We start from the raw sequence: 15,631 nt of genomic DNA, 5'->3' as shown, positions 1-15,631 counted from the left end.
AAATACTAATAAGACATATTAGCTTTAAACCAACTAGCATTAAAGAATCTATCAAGTGACAATTTTACCAGTTCTCCATTTAAGGTGGCACTATGCCAAAATGTCAGCAAGATCCTATTACTTGGTCACTATTTCTGCCAACACACAGTCTGTTCTCAGTATGTTCTCTGTGACACTTCCCTGAGCTCGGATGAAAGGTGGCGTTTCCTAACTAGCTGAACTTAGGATACTACAACTCTATGTTCCTAGATACTATGTTGAAATACAACAACCTCTACATCTTCTCCTAGCAGAGAAGAACAGAAGTGTCACTGAATGCCAGTGGATCTGTCAAGACCAACACATACCCATTTCCAGAACAGGCAAGTCCAGAGGGGTCATAGCCAACCTCAAGTCAAGGCCGGTTAGATTCACCTCAGTCCAGGATTTTACCAAGTCTTTTGCCGAGCCAGAAAAAGTAAACCCTCTGCAGTTTTTGAAATTGTACATTGTACAGTTGTCTAAAACTAACAGTTTATTCATTTTTCTATAAAAGATGTACATAGCACAAGGAGGAAGACAACTGGAAGCCATTTTAAGTTTATATACAGTGGAAGAAGTTGAAGCATTTGTGAGAGTTTTTCAAAAGTTTGCATGAGTTTCCCCTCTTCCATTTAAAAACTACAGAGTCTGGGTTGGATCCAGAGTTCCCTTTCAGCAGAATCACTCCTTGAGCAGACTTCAATATGGGACACATTGGATGGCAGAAAGTATGGCAAACTGTCTTTCCTCTTGCATCCCCCATCACTAGTTCCCATGGTGTTCCGGAAGGTTCACCAACCTCAAGAGCAAACTTGGGGGGGGGGGGCTAAAGGATGCAGGAGGAATTGACAAAAATTATCTATTATCCTGTTCCACAAGTGAAAATGTTCTGCTGGATCAGAAGACTTCCATGGATGGAAGGAGCCCTTCTGTCCAAATGAGGCAAATTTTTCATCCAACCCACTGAGTTGATGCTTATCATTTACTAAAAATTACATCTGTACTCTCAGATTTTGTTTTAAAAACCGCATTTGCTTTGCTCATTGTAGGAGAAACAGAATAATTGCCTTTCCAGATATAACATTATGCATCTAAGAATGAATTTAGTCGCAACTGTACGAAATTAGAACTGTGGTGTAATAAGTTTTTAAAAAATCACCTGAAATATATAAATGATGTAACACAATTATTTAAAGTACAATTACAATGCTTCAATCAGAAAGACTATATCTTTCTGTCCTTGTTTCCCCACTCCAAGCAGTTATTTGTTAAGTACCATCTTTGCCTTGCAATGTTTTCTTTTGATCCTGTTCTATTTACTTTTATGCTCTGTCAGCAATAAACAGGATGGTTTTGTTTTTCAAGTGCATCTCAGGACAACTTTTTTTTTTTTTTAAATACAATAAAAACTAAACAGTGTAGTTGTGCTAAGTCTGTAGAAGAAAAAGCCAAGAATAAAAGAGAAAGATGTTGCACAAGCGCAAGTCTACATCAAATTTGGAAGTCTTGGGTAAATGTTAATCCCTTTTTCTTTAGATGACAAGTAGTGGTGTGGGTTTTCCAGAAAAGTTTGAACGAGAAAAATTTCCTATGTTTGCTGTGTGGGGTAATTTGCATCAGAAAATTGTTTAATGCACTAGAAAGATCCTACTTAGCATGTTTACTAAAAAAGAAAGTTTTTGAAAGTACCCCATGTTGTCCCAATATATCACAAGTACTTGTCCTCACATATTTGGGGGGGGAGGGGGGATTAAAACACTCAGGGAGCAATCCTATGGGAAAGGCCATAAGCCTCTGAATTCAGGAGGCTGACAGCCATTCAATGCAGAACTGGAGAAGCATTGGAGGCAAACTTCATCTCTGCCTTCCCTGCGGCTCTACATTTTAGCTAGATGGGCATTTTTGCCTGTCTAGCTGAGGCATTGGGGAAGGGGAGGGCAGGATGCTGGGGAAGGGTGGGGATAGCTCATATCCTCACTTCCCCAGTCCCCTCCCCACTCCCTTTCTTTCCTCTAAGAGGTCACCTTTGCAACATTGGGGGGGGGGGGCAGCCTGTGTGGTTCTCTCTGTGCCTCCTGCAAGGAGGAGGGAGCTCGGACAGTTGTCTTCAACCTTAGATCCAGGAATAAAAAATATCCTATGACCCACACACCCCAGACTGTGTCCACGGGCAACAGGATTGCTCTTGCAATGTGATTTAAATATTACATGTAAATTTTTTTATGGGAGTACTTGTAAAAATATAAAGACAACAGCAAGCACTTCCATTGTTCAGATTTAAGGGGGGGAAAGGTAATGGAAACTGTTGACACACTCATATATTTTAGCAACTTAAAGATATGCATGATATGTTGACAACATTCATTTACTTCAAAATTAATTCAATTGTCTTCCACTGAAGTTGTTTGGGCACCTTCAGTTTTGCTGTCACTACTTATTAGTTCCACTTCATACTGAGACATGTATGCTGTTCTATATACTATTTTCTCACATACTTGCTAGGGATAATTACTTGAAAAAACATTCATTACAGCTTTGAAACTACCAAGTTTGCCTATTACTGAATTAGTAATTGGCATCCATTCACTGCTAATGAACTTATGAGAGGAACGACTTCTGTGGAAAAATAAAGCAATGGAAAAATTTCCACCCACATCACTGATGAAAAAATCACCCATTGGTGTGCATTTCCATATACAGTAGAATTCCATTACCTTCCCCCAAAATCCATAAAACAGATAATTAATCCAGATCAGTAGAAACTGAGTAGAAGCCAGAGTAGTAGTAGAAAATCTGGAGTACCAACAGAAACCATTAAGCAAGGATACTTGGTGAAGTGCTCTCACCGTTCTTCACAAACAGCCCAGGCAAGTATTCCACTCAATCTGCTTTGGGGTGGGGGTGATGAAAGGTTGTGACTTGCCATTTAACCACTTCTATTAGGCTGTTGCCTAGGAAAACTGATTCCATAACAAATATGTAATTTAAGTGGAGTCTTAAATGTGTTTACTCAGAAATTAAGCCTGATTGAACTCAACTGAATATACTTTGTAAGTGTGCTTTGGGGTGCAGTTTAAATCTCTGTTTGGTGCTGCAGAGTAGTTTTCAAAGGTTTTACAATATGCTCAAATATTCACTTCTTCAGTTCATGAGTTCCACTGATAACCAGGGCCCATCAGATCAGGAAATACACTAAAAGCATACTCTTAATTGGGGTCGGGGTGGGGGGAGGTTTGATAAGAGGAAAAATTGTGTGTGTGTTGAACATATTAAATACAGAGCAGTCCTAACTAGGTTTACTAAAAAGTAAAGCTCAAAAATCAGCGGTATTTACTCTCCAACAACTTTTTATGAACTATAATCTGAACTACATCCCTGAGGGCTAGAGCTGGGGAATGAAGCCCAAGGCACCACTAGCTACAGGGCGAATTCAGCAAGTGAGAAGGGGCAGCTATGATTCAGAAGCTTCAACACACATCCCGGGAAGCTCCATCCCTTGCAGGAAAACACACACACAAAGGCCAGCAAGGAAAGATCAGCCTGGCTCTCACTAGATCCAAATGCCTGCTAAAAACATGCTTCTAATTCCGGCATTTTCAGGCTAACCTCCCACCTAGACCTTTCTGCCCTGCATTTCCCTTGCAGATCTAGTCCCTGAGACGCCGAATGTATCGCAGCCTCTTTATTTTACGCACATCGTCTAGTTAGTGCAGGCGCTCTACATGCACTATTGCTATTAATAATAAATACTAATAATAATTTCATTGATTGCTTCGATGCCGAGGGCTCAGCTCGTCCATACCGCAAGGGAAGAATCGGGGAGGGAGAAAGGCGACGTGGAAAAGGCCCTCCTCCTCCTCCTGCCCCGTCTCTCTCACCAGAAGAAGGTGTTGGTCCCGTCGTCGTACACTTCGGACTCGGTGCTGCGCCGGTCCCCGTGAGGGACGGAAGCGGCGTCTCTTGCTGCGGCTACCGGCGGCGGGTCTCTGCGATGTCCCGGCGACCCTCCGACCACCGGCAGAGAAGCGCTGATGGGCGGCGGGTCCTCCTCCAGCGCTGCCTTGCCGTGACCTCTCCGCTCGGTGCGCCTCATAACGAGAACGTAGGGAGCGGGAGAAGTTCACGCGACTCCACGCGCGCACGAGGCGGGCCCCATCCGAGAGAATTAAAAAAAACACACTGAGCCCACCGGCCACAGGGCGCCCCGCCGCGGCTCCTCCTCCTTCTCCTCCTCTCCGCCGGCTCGTGACCCCACGTAGGACGGGGTCGAGGGGCGGGTCTCTATTCCTAAGGGGCGGGCCGCGCCGTGCAGACAGTGCGCATGCGCCGGACCGGGTCTCTCCCACCTTCGTTCAGCAATCAAACGTGCATCATGCCTAGGAAGACATTCCTTTGCAAACCATGGGACTGAACTTCTTCAGAAACAAGCGGATCCTAAACTTGTTACTAGAGAAAGAAGACCCACTCAGTCTAAAATAGAACTGATTTCTTTCTGCGTTTAACATCTCAGCCTTAAACAAGAGGGAGGGGTGGGGAGGATGTAAACATAGGTTGCCATAGCAACAGCTCCTTGAGTGCAGTAGAGTAGGATCCTTTAGAAGAGTGTTGGGCCTCATTTCAACAGCCCCCGGGCAAGCGTGTTCAGACCTCTAGCAAGAGCGATCTGTTCCTTCTCCAGCAACTTGCTGGGCAGGGAGAAAGGGGGAGAGAGAAGGGGTGCGGCCACTCACATTTGATTACACCCCTGGCCACTGCTGGTTTCAGGCCCAACACAAGGACTGACAGACTACCCCTGTAGCAATGTGGCCCTCTACACGGAGGAGGGAAATAAGCTGCCTTTGCCTTAGGAGGAGATGGCCAAGTGCCACTTTTGAGGTTGTGTTGCCTGTGCCTCTAACAGATGTGTGATTGCATAAGTTCAACTCAGGAATTTTTCTTTCTAGCACAAAGATGCTTGAATAAACAAGCAAGAAGTATATTGCAATCATTATTATTAGCATTTTGACTCCACTCTTCAACTAAAACAGGCTCTTAGAGCAGCTTATAAGACCAATAATAAATAAGAGTGCATGCCTTCAGAATGAACAATTAAAAAGACACAACATAAAATGAAAAGAGATTGGAAGGAAAGAAGAAAAAAGCAAATTCAGGCAATAGGTCTTAGTTCAACAACAAACCTAGACCTGGGGCAAGACACACTACTCTCTTATTTACTAGCCAGAGAAATGGTGGATCAGCAATAAGAAGCCTTTCCGGCTCCCAGGAAGATTATCAGCTTCCTTTCCCCACCAGTTATCAAGCCAGATGCACAAGGGGTATATAGGGAGTGGTGGCATTTTGGGAAATAGGTCAGGATAGGATGTAATGAAAACTATTGTCAGAGACATTGAAATCAGCTTGACACAAATACCCCTGCTTAACTGAATTGTGGTTTGGGCAACTCGCCTGAAGTGCCCTTGCTATTTATCAGACAGCAGTTAAAAATTCCTAGTTAAAGATTGCTCTCTCTCTCTCTCTCTCTCTCACACACACACACACACACACAGAGCAATCATTAAACTTTCAACCTTACCACCCTCATCCCAACGACCTCAATCAAGATCAAAGGGAAGAGGGAGAGGGATTAATTTCACCCTCATCCCAGCGATCTTGATCAGGATTGGGGAGGGGTATTGGGTGTTTGTGTATGGGTGTTGCAAGTGGCCCACCTCTAACCTTAACAGTACTCTTTGAAGAATGAAATTTGTTGGCTATCCTCTCTAATATGTGCAGCTATACCCAGAAATGTCCATTGCAAAGACTGAACCAGTGCAGATGGAAGTGGTTGTGGAGTTTGACAACTGATTATTATCATCAAGCATTTCTTCCCACTTAGAAGAGCAAGGGAAAATAAGTAAAATAAATCTCATCTTTTATTTTTTGTTGTATTGCGGCAGAAGGGGGTATGTCTGAATTTCTATAATGTTGCAGTATAACCAAACAAAGAGCGTCATCATACAGAGGAAAATCATGTTTCGTTACCTTCGTTTCTCTACCCCTGCTTTTGTTCATTACTTCCTCTTTCTTCCGGAGAGGAAAGAGGAAGTAAACAAAAACCACATGGGCCATTCAAGGGCTGTTTTTATCATGCTGCTTTTCCTGCATACAGCAGGAGATTGCAGCACATTACGTTTTTTAAAAGAAGTTGGATTAAAAGGTCTATTTTGCAATGGAAAAAGAGCGGAAGAAGCATGAGGCACGTGGAAGGTGGACATCATCATCTAAAGGACATGCAAACATCCATAAGTAGGCAGTAACGAGCGTGCGATAAAAAGCTCGTCTGACGATGCCCAAAGAGACCAGTGTCACTTTAAAGATGAACATATTTACTATGGCATAACCACTCTTGAGCTAGCTAGACTATACCCCCTCTCTCATTCATACACACACACAGTGAATTTTCAAGTCTATTACTGACTGTTCAGAGAGATTAGAATGTTCTCGGGCTGGTTTCTAATCTATTAACATTTTAGGCTGCAATCTTCTAGGGCAGCATTCTTTACTGCAAAGCCTGACAGCCAATGGTAGCTCCCAGTCACCTCAAGTGTAACTCTCTGTCTCTCTCTCTCTGCAGTAGCTGCTCTCGTTGAGCAGGGGCTCTCTAACTGTTGTGCAGACTTCTACTGTTACTTTCTACTGTTAGTTTTACCCTACCCTGTGCCTGCTTACCCTACCCTGTACCTGTTTGCATTGTCTTCCCCTCCTTATTGTTTTACTATGATTTTATTAGATTGTAAGCCTATGCGGCAGGGTCTTGCTATTTACTGTTTTACTCTGTACAGCACCATGTACACTGATGGTGCTATATAAATAAATAATAATAATAATAATAATAATAATAACTTTGCCTTGTTGTTTGCTTTAGCAATGGGCTGGTTGCTGTGATCTGGGCTATCGGAGGAGGCTACAGTGGTGGGGAGTCAGAAAACCTGTCCCTCATCAGCTATAGGTTATCTGGGGTCGGGGAGAAGCCCAAAAGGCAATGAGCAACATGATTGGGTAGACAGAGTGGAGAAGCCCTATATTTCAGGCAAAAGAGGCTGTTAGGGAGCACCTTTCTGTGTTGGCACATTGTTGGACCATGTAAGTACCCATAGAAGTACCACTGACTGTTCCCAAATCTGAAACCATTGCAGGTCTGGCCACTCATGCTGAAGTTTTTGTAGTTGGTACAATTCTAAACTGGCTATTGGAACATCCATGCAACAGCAGCTGCTTGGGTGCAGAGATCCTCACATTTTGGCATTGCTAATATAGCATATATACACCATATACTGTACTTGAAAGCAGCAGCCTGATTGCTCTGAGAAGCTTGCAGCCTGGAGGCGAGCCTGCTTGAGATATCATTAGCTAGAAATTTGAATCTATCTATAAAGCTGTGCAGTTAATCACCAAACTGATCTAGAAGCACAATGTGGTAAACAGGGGAGAGGCATTGTTAAGACTTGTTGCTGAGAAATGCTTGATTCCCAGAAAAACTGGTTCCTTATGAGTGGGATTTCCAACACAGCCACTATGCAGGGCTGAACAAGTTGGGAGAAAGTTATTCCTGGTACACAGGTTATCCTATTACAATGGGTCTGTGGAGTCTTAGAACTACATTTTCCAAAAGCCCCTTCTGTGATCTTCTGCTGGTGAGGGAGAAAGGAGAAGATTGGGAGAGAGGCACTCTCAGAGCAAAAAAAGACTACAGCCTGGGAGCAGCAGGTCTGTGAGGGTGATGAAGCACCAGTGGGACTCGGGCAGAGAATATCTTTATTAGCAGTTTGGAAGCAGGAAAGCCTAACTTATTGTTAAAGTTGTGCAACCCATTGCTTAACTAACAAATTGTTCAATTTAAATCGAGTTCTTTTGTAGATGAAAAGGTAGCTGAAAACCTTCCTTGTTTACCTTCCTCATAAAATCACCTGTTATGTGATTGGTGAAACCCACCAGGGTTAGTACAGAGGTTACTAACACTGAAGTTCATTCAGCACTTGCCTTCAGTCCTGATTATACAGGCACACTATTAATTTATTAATTCATTACAATGTTTTAGCCACCCTGGGGATTACTATATTTTGAATGAGGGTTGGAGCCATCTCTGCACAGAATGATAACTATTTAAGCTGGTTTCCCCCCAGTTTGTTTCATATTCTAGAAACATCATTACTTGGAATTTTTCCAGCCCTGTTGTCCCACTTGAGTTCCCTAAGACCCCAACAAACAGGTGCTACCAGTCCATAATCAATGATATTCACAGAATGCAGCCTAGCTGGATTTTTGTAGAAATTGCCAATGACGCCCTTCACATACACTTATGGCAAATACAGGTTTCCCTCCCACTGCATTGTTCTTCTGCCAATGGCATGGTCTTTCCTAGAATGAAACCCAATTCCCCACATCCTACAGGTTTGCTTGATGCACTAAGGACAAGTTCCTACATGAATGTCATACTTATGCTCCAAAAGGCATGCATGAAATAACATAATGGCTCCCTTACGTATTTTAGCTACACCATGAGAGGCCGATAGGTGCACCACACCTGCCCAGCCATTCTCATGTTCCTAGAGTACACAAGTTTGGGTTTCCACATCAGAAAAAGTTAACATGACAATCTTCCTTCTTTTGAAAGCCTGATGGAACAAGTTTCTACTCTTTTTTGTACTCGTCTCTCACTCGGCAATGTTACCTAAAGCATATTGAAATCAAAGAGATCCAAACCAACTCTTTTTGGTTTTGGAACTGGTCCTTTGAAAGCATTAGCATTCAAATGCGAGTGCACTATTACGCACAGACAATTACAGGGCTGAATTAATCATAATGCTAAGTACTCGGCAAAGTAAGTCCCCTGCCAAATGAAGGTTCTTGTGATGCTCTAATTATCTGGGAACTTTCCCAGTGTGAAGAGTATACTCATCTTGATGCTTTCAGTGCAGTCTTTTAAAATTCCCTGTGGTTCAGAACTTAATGGCTATTATTTTATCGCAAGAAAGAGTGCCAAGTAGTGGCGGGGTGGGGTGGGGTGGGGTGGGGTGGGGTGGAATGTTGGGACATTGGCTGGCACAAGCAGCAGAATGCTTTGAACTACCGGAAGCCCCGTGTCTCTGGTTGCATATGTCTGTGTCCATTTTTATCTGTGAATGCTGGCAAGTTAGAAAGAAGAGCTCAGAAATTTGGAGCCTTAACATATGGTTCAGCTTTCCATCGATTCCTGGTCCACCTTATAAACAACAAGGCTTGTCTGTTTCCAGCGAAAAGCAAAGATATTACTCAATTATTCTACACCTGGAAGCTGCCCCTCAAAAGCCTATGCTGCAAATACTTCCCAATGCAGCTTAACCCAAATCATATCCAGCAGCCTTCGAATTCAAAATCAAATGCCCCCACCCCTCCTCTAAGATCTCAATTGTCTGGCCCAAGGCTTGCAAGAACATCTGTAATACCAGAAAAGCTGGTGGGGGAGTGACATTAGAGCAGCTGAACCAATGGAAATCTGAGGGTGTAATTCCTGGGCCTACATCAGATTCTCTGATATCTAAATGAGCTTTGTAGTGCTAGGACAGGAGTGCAGAACCTCATGTCCGGGGGCCAGATCCGGCCCTCCAGGAGTCTCAATCTAGCTCTTCAGGGTTCTGCAGAGGGCCACGCCGCCTATCCCTGGGCCAACCCCATTTTCCTCAATCACCTACCATTTGGCAGATTTACGACATTGTGCATTTTCCCCTCTACTTTCTAAAAGGTTGAAATGCCTCTCCTAAGAGTTAGCTACTAGCAGTTATACCTTTAAGCTAAAATATACTGCTATCTTTGGTGTTTGTGCCCCTGCCCTTTGCCCCATCTACCACTGGAATGCCGTCCCTGAGAGCTGAAAGAGCGTCTGCGCCCCTGCTCTATGACCAGACAGGTTGACCCCTTGTGATGACAGAGCAGATTTGCCAGCGGTAGCAAGAAAGATGTGCCAAACAAACAGATGCTGTAAAGCAGAGATGGGCAGACGACAGATTGGGATCTACTGGTGTATCTCAGGGTGGTTTGCAATAGACCAACAAGGCTTTCTGACTCCCAAAGGTATAAAACTAGCAAGAACTAAACTTTTATTATTTATTTATTTATTTATTTTATTACATTTATATACCGCCCCCCAGCCGAAGCTCTCTGGGCGGTTTACAACAATTTATTGCATTTATACCACACCTTTTTTCCTTCGAGGAACCCAAGGTGGCGTACATAATCCTCATTTTAGCCTCAAAACATCAACCTTGTGAGGTAGGCTGGGCTGAGAGTCTGTGACTGGCCCAAAGTCACCACTGGGTTTCCATGGCTGAGTGGGGACTAGAACCCAGATCTCCTGACTCACAGTCCAACACTTTAGCCACTACACCACACTGGCTCTCTAAAATCCCCCCATCCTCACCCAAAATAAAAAAGCTTGGTGGAGAAACCAGACCTGAACCTTTGCATGTAATGGTGCTGTGAGTTCAGTTCTAGTTCTGAAAATAAGTTCTTGGGCTGAGTATACGCTCAGAGGTACCCTGGTCCTTAATTCTAAGTGTAAAAAGGGCCACTCCCCCATACTACCATCATTTTGCATCTGGCTCTAGTTGGTAGACTTTTAGGTTGAAGCCCTACCTCTGCCCACCCCTGCTGTAAAAGAGGAGGTTCGACAATAAACATGGCTTATTAGCTTTGCAAATATACTTAGCAATCATTTCCAAAAGTTTCAGCCATTATCAGTTACTACAACCTGTAGAAAAGTATAGGACTTCCCACACACTTGAACAGCCACTTTCTCACCTGCATGATCAAAGACAACAGGAGTGGTAGTGGGAGACAATTAGTGGACACATTTTACACAGGTGAGTTGTGAAGGATTTTTTTACCTGCATATTGTAGAATCACATAAAACTGTTCACATTGGTGTGTAGTGTGCGTACTAGTTTTGGATTATTATATACATATTTATTTACTGCATTTTTACTCTGCTTTTCAGACCGTTATTGTCTTCTAAAGTAGCTCACATCAATAAAAGAGAGAGAGAGAGAGAGAGAAGCCCTGCCATCAGCCTTACAAACTAAAATGACAAGACACACAAGGGAAGGGGAGTGGAGGAAAAAGGAAAAGGAGGGCATTTTTCAAGGCCACAACAAAGTGATGAGCTACAAGGGAGGCATTTAAATGCACTTGGGGCCAGTCTGATCTTCCCTTGCTGGTGTTTCTGCTTAAATAGCAATCGATGCCTCTTCTTCCTTAAGCCAATGGATGGGGGCCACAGTGTCCTTTCCTCTTTCCTCTGCAGTCCCAGGGCAATTGTACGTTGGAGTCGAGCATTCTTTCTATACAAGTGTTAAAGATACAGGAGCCCTGTCCTCCTTTTCAAATGGTCACCCTATTTATTATATGTCTATGTTGCCCAATAGCTGAAGCTCTCTGGGCAGGTTCAGACACATTGAGCATCATCACACAAGGGAAAGTCGCATTTCCTTACCGTCAATTCTCCACCTGTGCATTTGTCCCTCATTACTTCCTCTTTTGAAAGAGGAAGTAAACAATGCAGGTGGCCCATTCAGTGGGCTTCTTTGATCTCGCTGCTTCTCCTGCGCACAGCAGGAGATAGCGGCAACTTCCATCTTTAAAATTAAGTTAGACTTAATGAAGTGTTTTTGTTGCGTTGCATGAAGCCAGGGACTTAGCCAGCCCCAAGAAGAGCATCCGGTCTCCTCGGCACTGGCTGAACCACTTGGTGTAGCACCCCCAGAGACATGCTGGGCACTGCACAAAGCCAAGGACTTGGCTTTCACTGGGAGGAGCTTCTCCTCCCAGCACCCTCTGAGTCCCTTCCTCTGTACTGGGGCCTTTTCCATTGTGGAGAAAGGCTAAAATGGACAGGTGGTAATGATGTCAGTGGGTGTGGCCACATACCGGGCATGGACAGTACTGGGAAGAGCAATACCCCTACTGCCTGCATCCTTGCTGTTAACTCCCAATGGAGATTGGGGATAACAGCGTGGATTCCTTTTTGTGCTGTTTCCCATCCCAATGGGAGGGGGAGCAGCACACAGGGAAATCCCCACTGTTGCCTCCTATCTCTGATCAGATATAGCAACCCAAATTCTTCCAGGGGGCTCCACGGCCTGGTTGGGGAGCCAGGCACAACGGATTAGGCCCATGGACTGGGGTTTCTGGAAGCTCCTATGGTGGGAAAACACAGGAGGGTTACAAATGGAAGTTAACCCTCCTCTTGTAAAATTCTCTGAGTGACGCAGGGTGATCGCATGAGAAAAACCTCAGTCTGCAAGCACCCAGTAAATCTGTTAATCTGTTAAGGAGGGATTGGTAATGAGAGACATCATCCAGAAACAGCCTTTGACAAAACGAACCAACGGAAGAAGGAGCCACCATGTGTATTTCATACAACAGTACACACACGAATACTTGCAGTGTTGCCAAAAGCACATTAGATGGTGCTGTAAGACAATTCAATCCAAGACCCAACCACACCATTAACATGACTGTAGTGATACATGCTCGTTTTCTAGGTATCTTAGTGCAACTGTGATATTGTCATATAAAACACACAACTTATTATGGAAACCTGCTGACCACATACCTCTGCACTTCCAGCTACCATCCAGAGTGTAGCACATGATCTATGGTCTGTCTTCAGCTAAGCTGTACAATACAGCTACATTTTTCCAGTTGCTTGAAGGGGAACTAACAATCCAGATTCTAGGATTTTTAAAAAGCCTTCAAAAGAAGGCTCTTATAAATTCACTCATGTGCCAAAAATCATGGAAAATGTAAGAGTTAAGGTTCACACCTTTACTGCATATAAGGTGCAGAAATTAAGACTCTATAGCAGCCCTCTCCAACCTGATGTCCTCCAGATGTGTTGGACTACAACTCCCAGTATCTCTCAGACAGCTATGCTCACTGGAGGATGCTGGGAATTGTAGTGCAACACATCTAGAGGGCACCAGGTTGGGGAGGCAGTTCTACAGTTTCATGTATTGTGGTCTCTTTTGATTTGATATTTCCTGTTCCTCTATATATGAGGCTCCTCATCCACAAGAACAAACCATCTGACAGGCATATTCCTAAGGACTAGGCCCTGCAACAAACTCCAGCGCTCCCACATTCTGCCCCACATTTATTCAGGCAACATTATTACAGGACCTATGACCACTAGCTATATCACTGGGCGCTCAATCCATTTTCGTATCCTCCAATGCAATATTATACCATCACCTGCCAACAATGACCTTCTGCTGTTTATGTAAACAACCTTTCCTTCATGAATAAAACCTGTTGTAGGAAAACTAAGTTAGTGACCATCACTAGTGGTTAGTCTTGTGACAATGAATTCCATTAGCTAACTGTATTCTATGCAAAGTGTTATGATTGATACAGCACTGTTGATACATATGGTGCTTTAACAAAAAAGAAAGGTAGATACCTGCCCAGGGAAGCTTAACGTTATAAATCAGGGGTGCAGAACTTCTTTCAACCTCACAGACAAATTTCATTTTTCAATCCATTCATAATATTATAGATCAATTTCATAAGACAAACCCAAATTCTAATATTATGAAAGTGGTGGGGGACGGGGAAATATCCCTATCCACTTTCTTCAGTCATAATTGTATAGATCTCTTATTTATTTATTACATTTATATACCACCCTATAGCCGAAGCTCTCCCTAATATCCCCTCTCCCCACCTCAATTTTATTCGGAGAGGCACAGTAAAGCTCATTTTCAGGACAATTTGAGCCCGTAACACCTGCAGTTTTAAAAATATATAAACATCTATCTGTTCTGTTAGAGGCTGAGCTGGTCGTATGAAAGACTGGCTAGCCAGTGTTGCCCATCATATAATAAGCTTTGCACAGGCTGCTGCAGTGCCAGAAAGGGGGGACGGGCAAAAGGAGCTGACCAAAGGTCTTCTGCTATCAAACTTCTCCCATGCTACACCTTTATGCCTAGAAACTAAAACAAGACAACCTACCACGAAGCAGTTTCTTTTCTGCTTGAGATGAGGACAAAATTATGTTCCACTGACGAACCTTCCTACCCTTTCTTCTTCATTTCCACTGTTGTTTCCTCCTTCCTATCTAAATTTAGATTATACCACCCTGGACCAGGTACTTCCCCCCCCCCTTTTCTGATAAGCACCACACACACATGCTTTCGTATGCCATTTGCTGGAGAACACGGGCAGGGAGGATATTGTTGCACTCATGTCCTGCTTGTAGTCTTCCGTTGATAGGGTGACCATATTTTGGAAACCAAAACGGAGGATAACATGGTCGGCCTCCAAGGGGGCGTGCCCACCAACATGTCTGGTGCCAGGGGGTACATCCAGCACCAAGGGGAGGGGGGTACCCACCCAAACATAGCCTTGGTCACATATCTGATTTTACAGCACACAATTAAGATAAATCTGTTCTACGTAACATCTTAATGTTAAAATCACTGAAATAACAAGTGAGACATTCAATGTATCTGAAATTAACTTCACTTACCCCTACTTTTGTAGCTTTTGCTGTACTTTGAAGCTTTTGCTGTTCTCTATGTGATACATTCTTGCCTTCCCTCAAATATCTTTTCTGAATGTATCCTCACTCCGCTGCAAGCTGCTGCTGCTGTTAACGGGGCTTGCTGCTGGCTGGCTTTTTTATTTTTAAATTTCATTTTTTAAAAAACTTGTGTATGATTGTCACAAGTTTCTCTGCTATATTAGGGTGGGTGTTGTGAGCGGCGGACACTACTTCGCCCATTCGCACTTCTCACTTTATGCATTAGCTTCTCAAGGTTTGTGCGTTGGCACCACTTTGCACATCCAGACTTTGAACTCCTATCTACTTCCTGCACAAACACGTGACTCTGAGATCCCCTTTCTAACGCCCTGCGTTGCATGCCAGCACCGTGGGCCTAAGTTACAACAGGTGTCTCTGGGTTGTCTGTGCAGCCTCTGTTCTCTCTCTAAGTCATTGCAGCCAAAGCAAAGCCTCCAGTCTCCAACAATCTCCCTCCCTCCGTCTCTCTCTTTCTCTGTGCCAAAGTCTCCCAACAGTCCAGCCAGGCTGCACACTGGTGGCTGGGGTTATTGCTTATTGCAGCTTATTCCTTGGTGATGTCCAGTGACTCTTACTTTAGAAACCTCCGCCACTAGCCACCTCCACCTCCTCTCCTCCCACACTACTGCTCGACTCTGATGCAGTCAGAGGTGGCAACACTCTGAGTGGCAAGCCAGCCTCTCAGGGCCAAGCTACAGGTGCATCTGGATGGCCTTCAGCCTCTCTCTGCCTTATGCCAGCCAGCCAACGTTTACAGCCTCCAGTCTCAAACAATCCCCACTCTCTCTCTGCAAAAGTCTCCCAATGGTCCAGCCAGGCTGTGCAGTCCTACCCTGTGGCCGGGGGTAAGGTGCCAGCTTATAGCTTGATCACATCCGGTGACTCTTGTTTTAAAAAAACTCTGCCGCCAGCCACCTCTGCCTCCACCAACACTGGATTCTGAGATACTCTTAAAAGGCTCTGTGTGGCACACCAGCCTCTCAAGGCTAAGCTACAGACATCTCTGAGTTGTGT

The 15,631-nt window shown here is 44.1% G+C and overlaps 1 protein-coding gene across 1 annotated transcript in view; it reads right to left on the bottom strand.

The window, feature by feature from the left end:
• PTDSS2 (phosphatidylserine synthase 2) overlaps positions 1-4,203 on the bottom strand; it is a 42,785-nt gene extending 38,582 nt beyond the window's left edge. The window contains exon 1 of the mRNA XM_063117060.1: positions 3,900-4,203. Within this exon, the coding sequence (XP_062973130.1) occupies positions 3,900-4,114 (215 nt within the window). The 5' untranslated portion in view covers positions 4,115-4,203. The remainder of the gene's footprint in view (positions 1-3,899) is intronic.
• Between the last annotated feature and the right edge of the window lie 11,428 nt (positions 4,204-15,631).

The sequence above is a fragment of the Elgaria multicarinata genome, chromosome 2 (genome assembly GCF_023053635.1).
Source record: "Elgaria multicarinata webbii isolate HBS135686 ecotype San Diego chromosome 2, rElgMul1.1.pri, whole genome shotgun sequence".
Classification (NCBI taxonomy): Eukaryota; Metazoa; Chordata; class Lepidosauria; order Squamata; family Anguidae; genus Elgaria; species Elgaria multicarinata.
The sequence above is the reverse complement of the archived record's forward strand: the minus strand, read 5'-3'. Positions and strand labels throughout refer to the sequence as shown.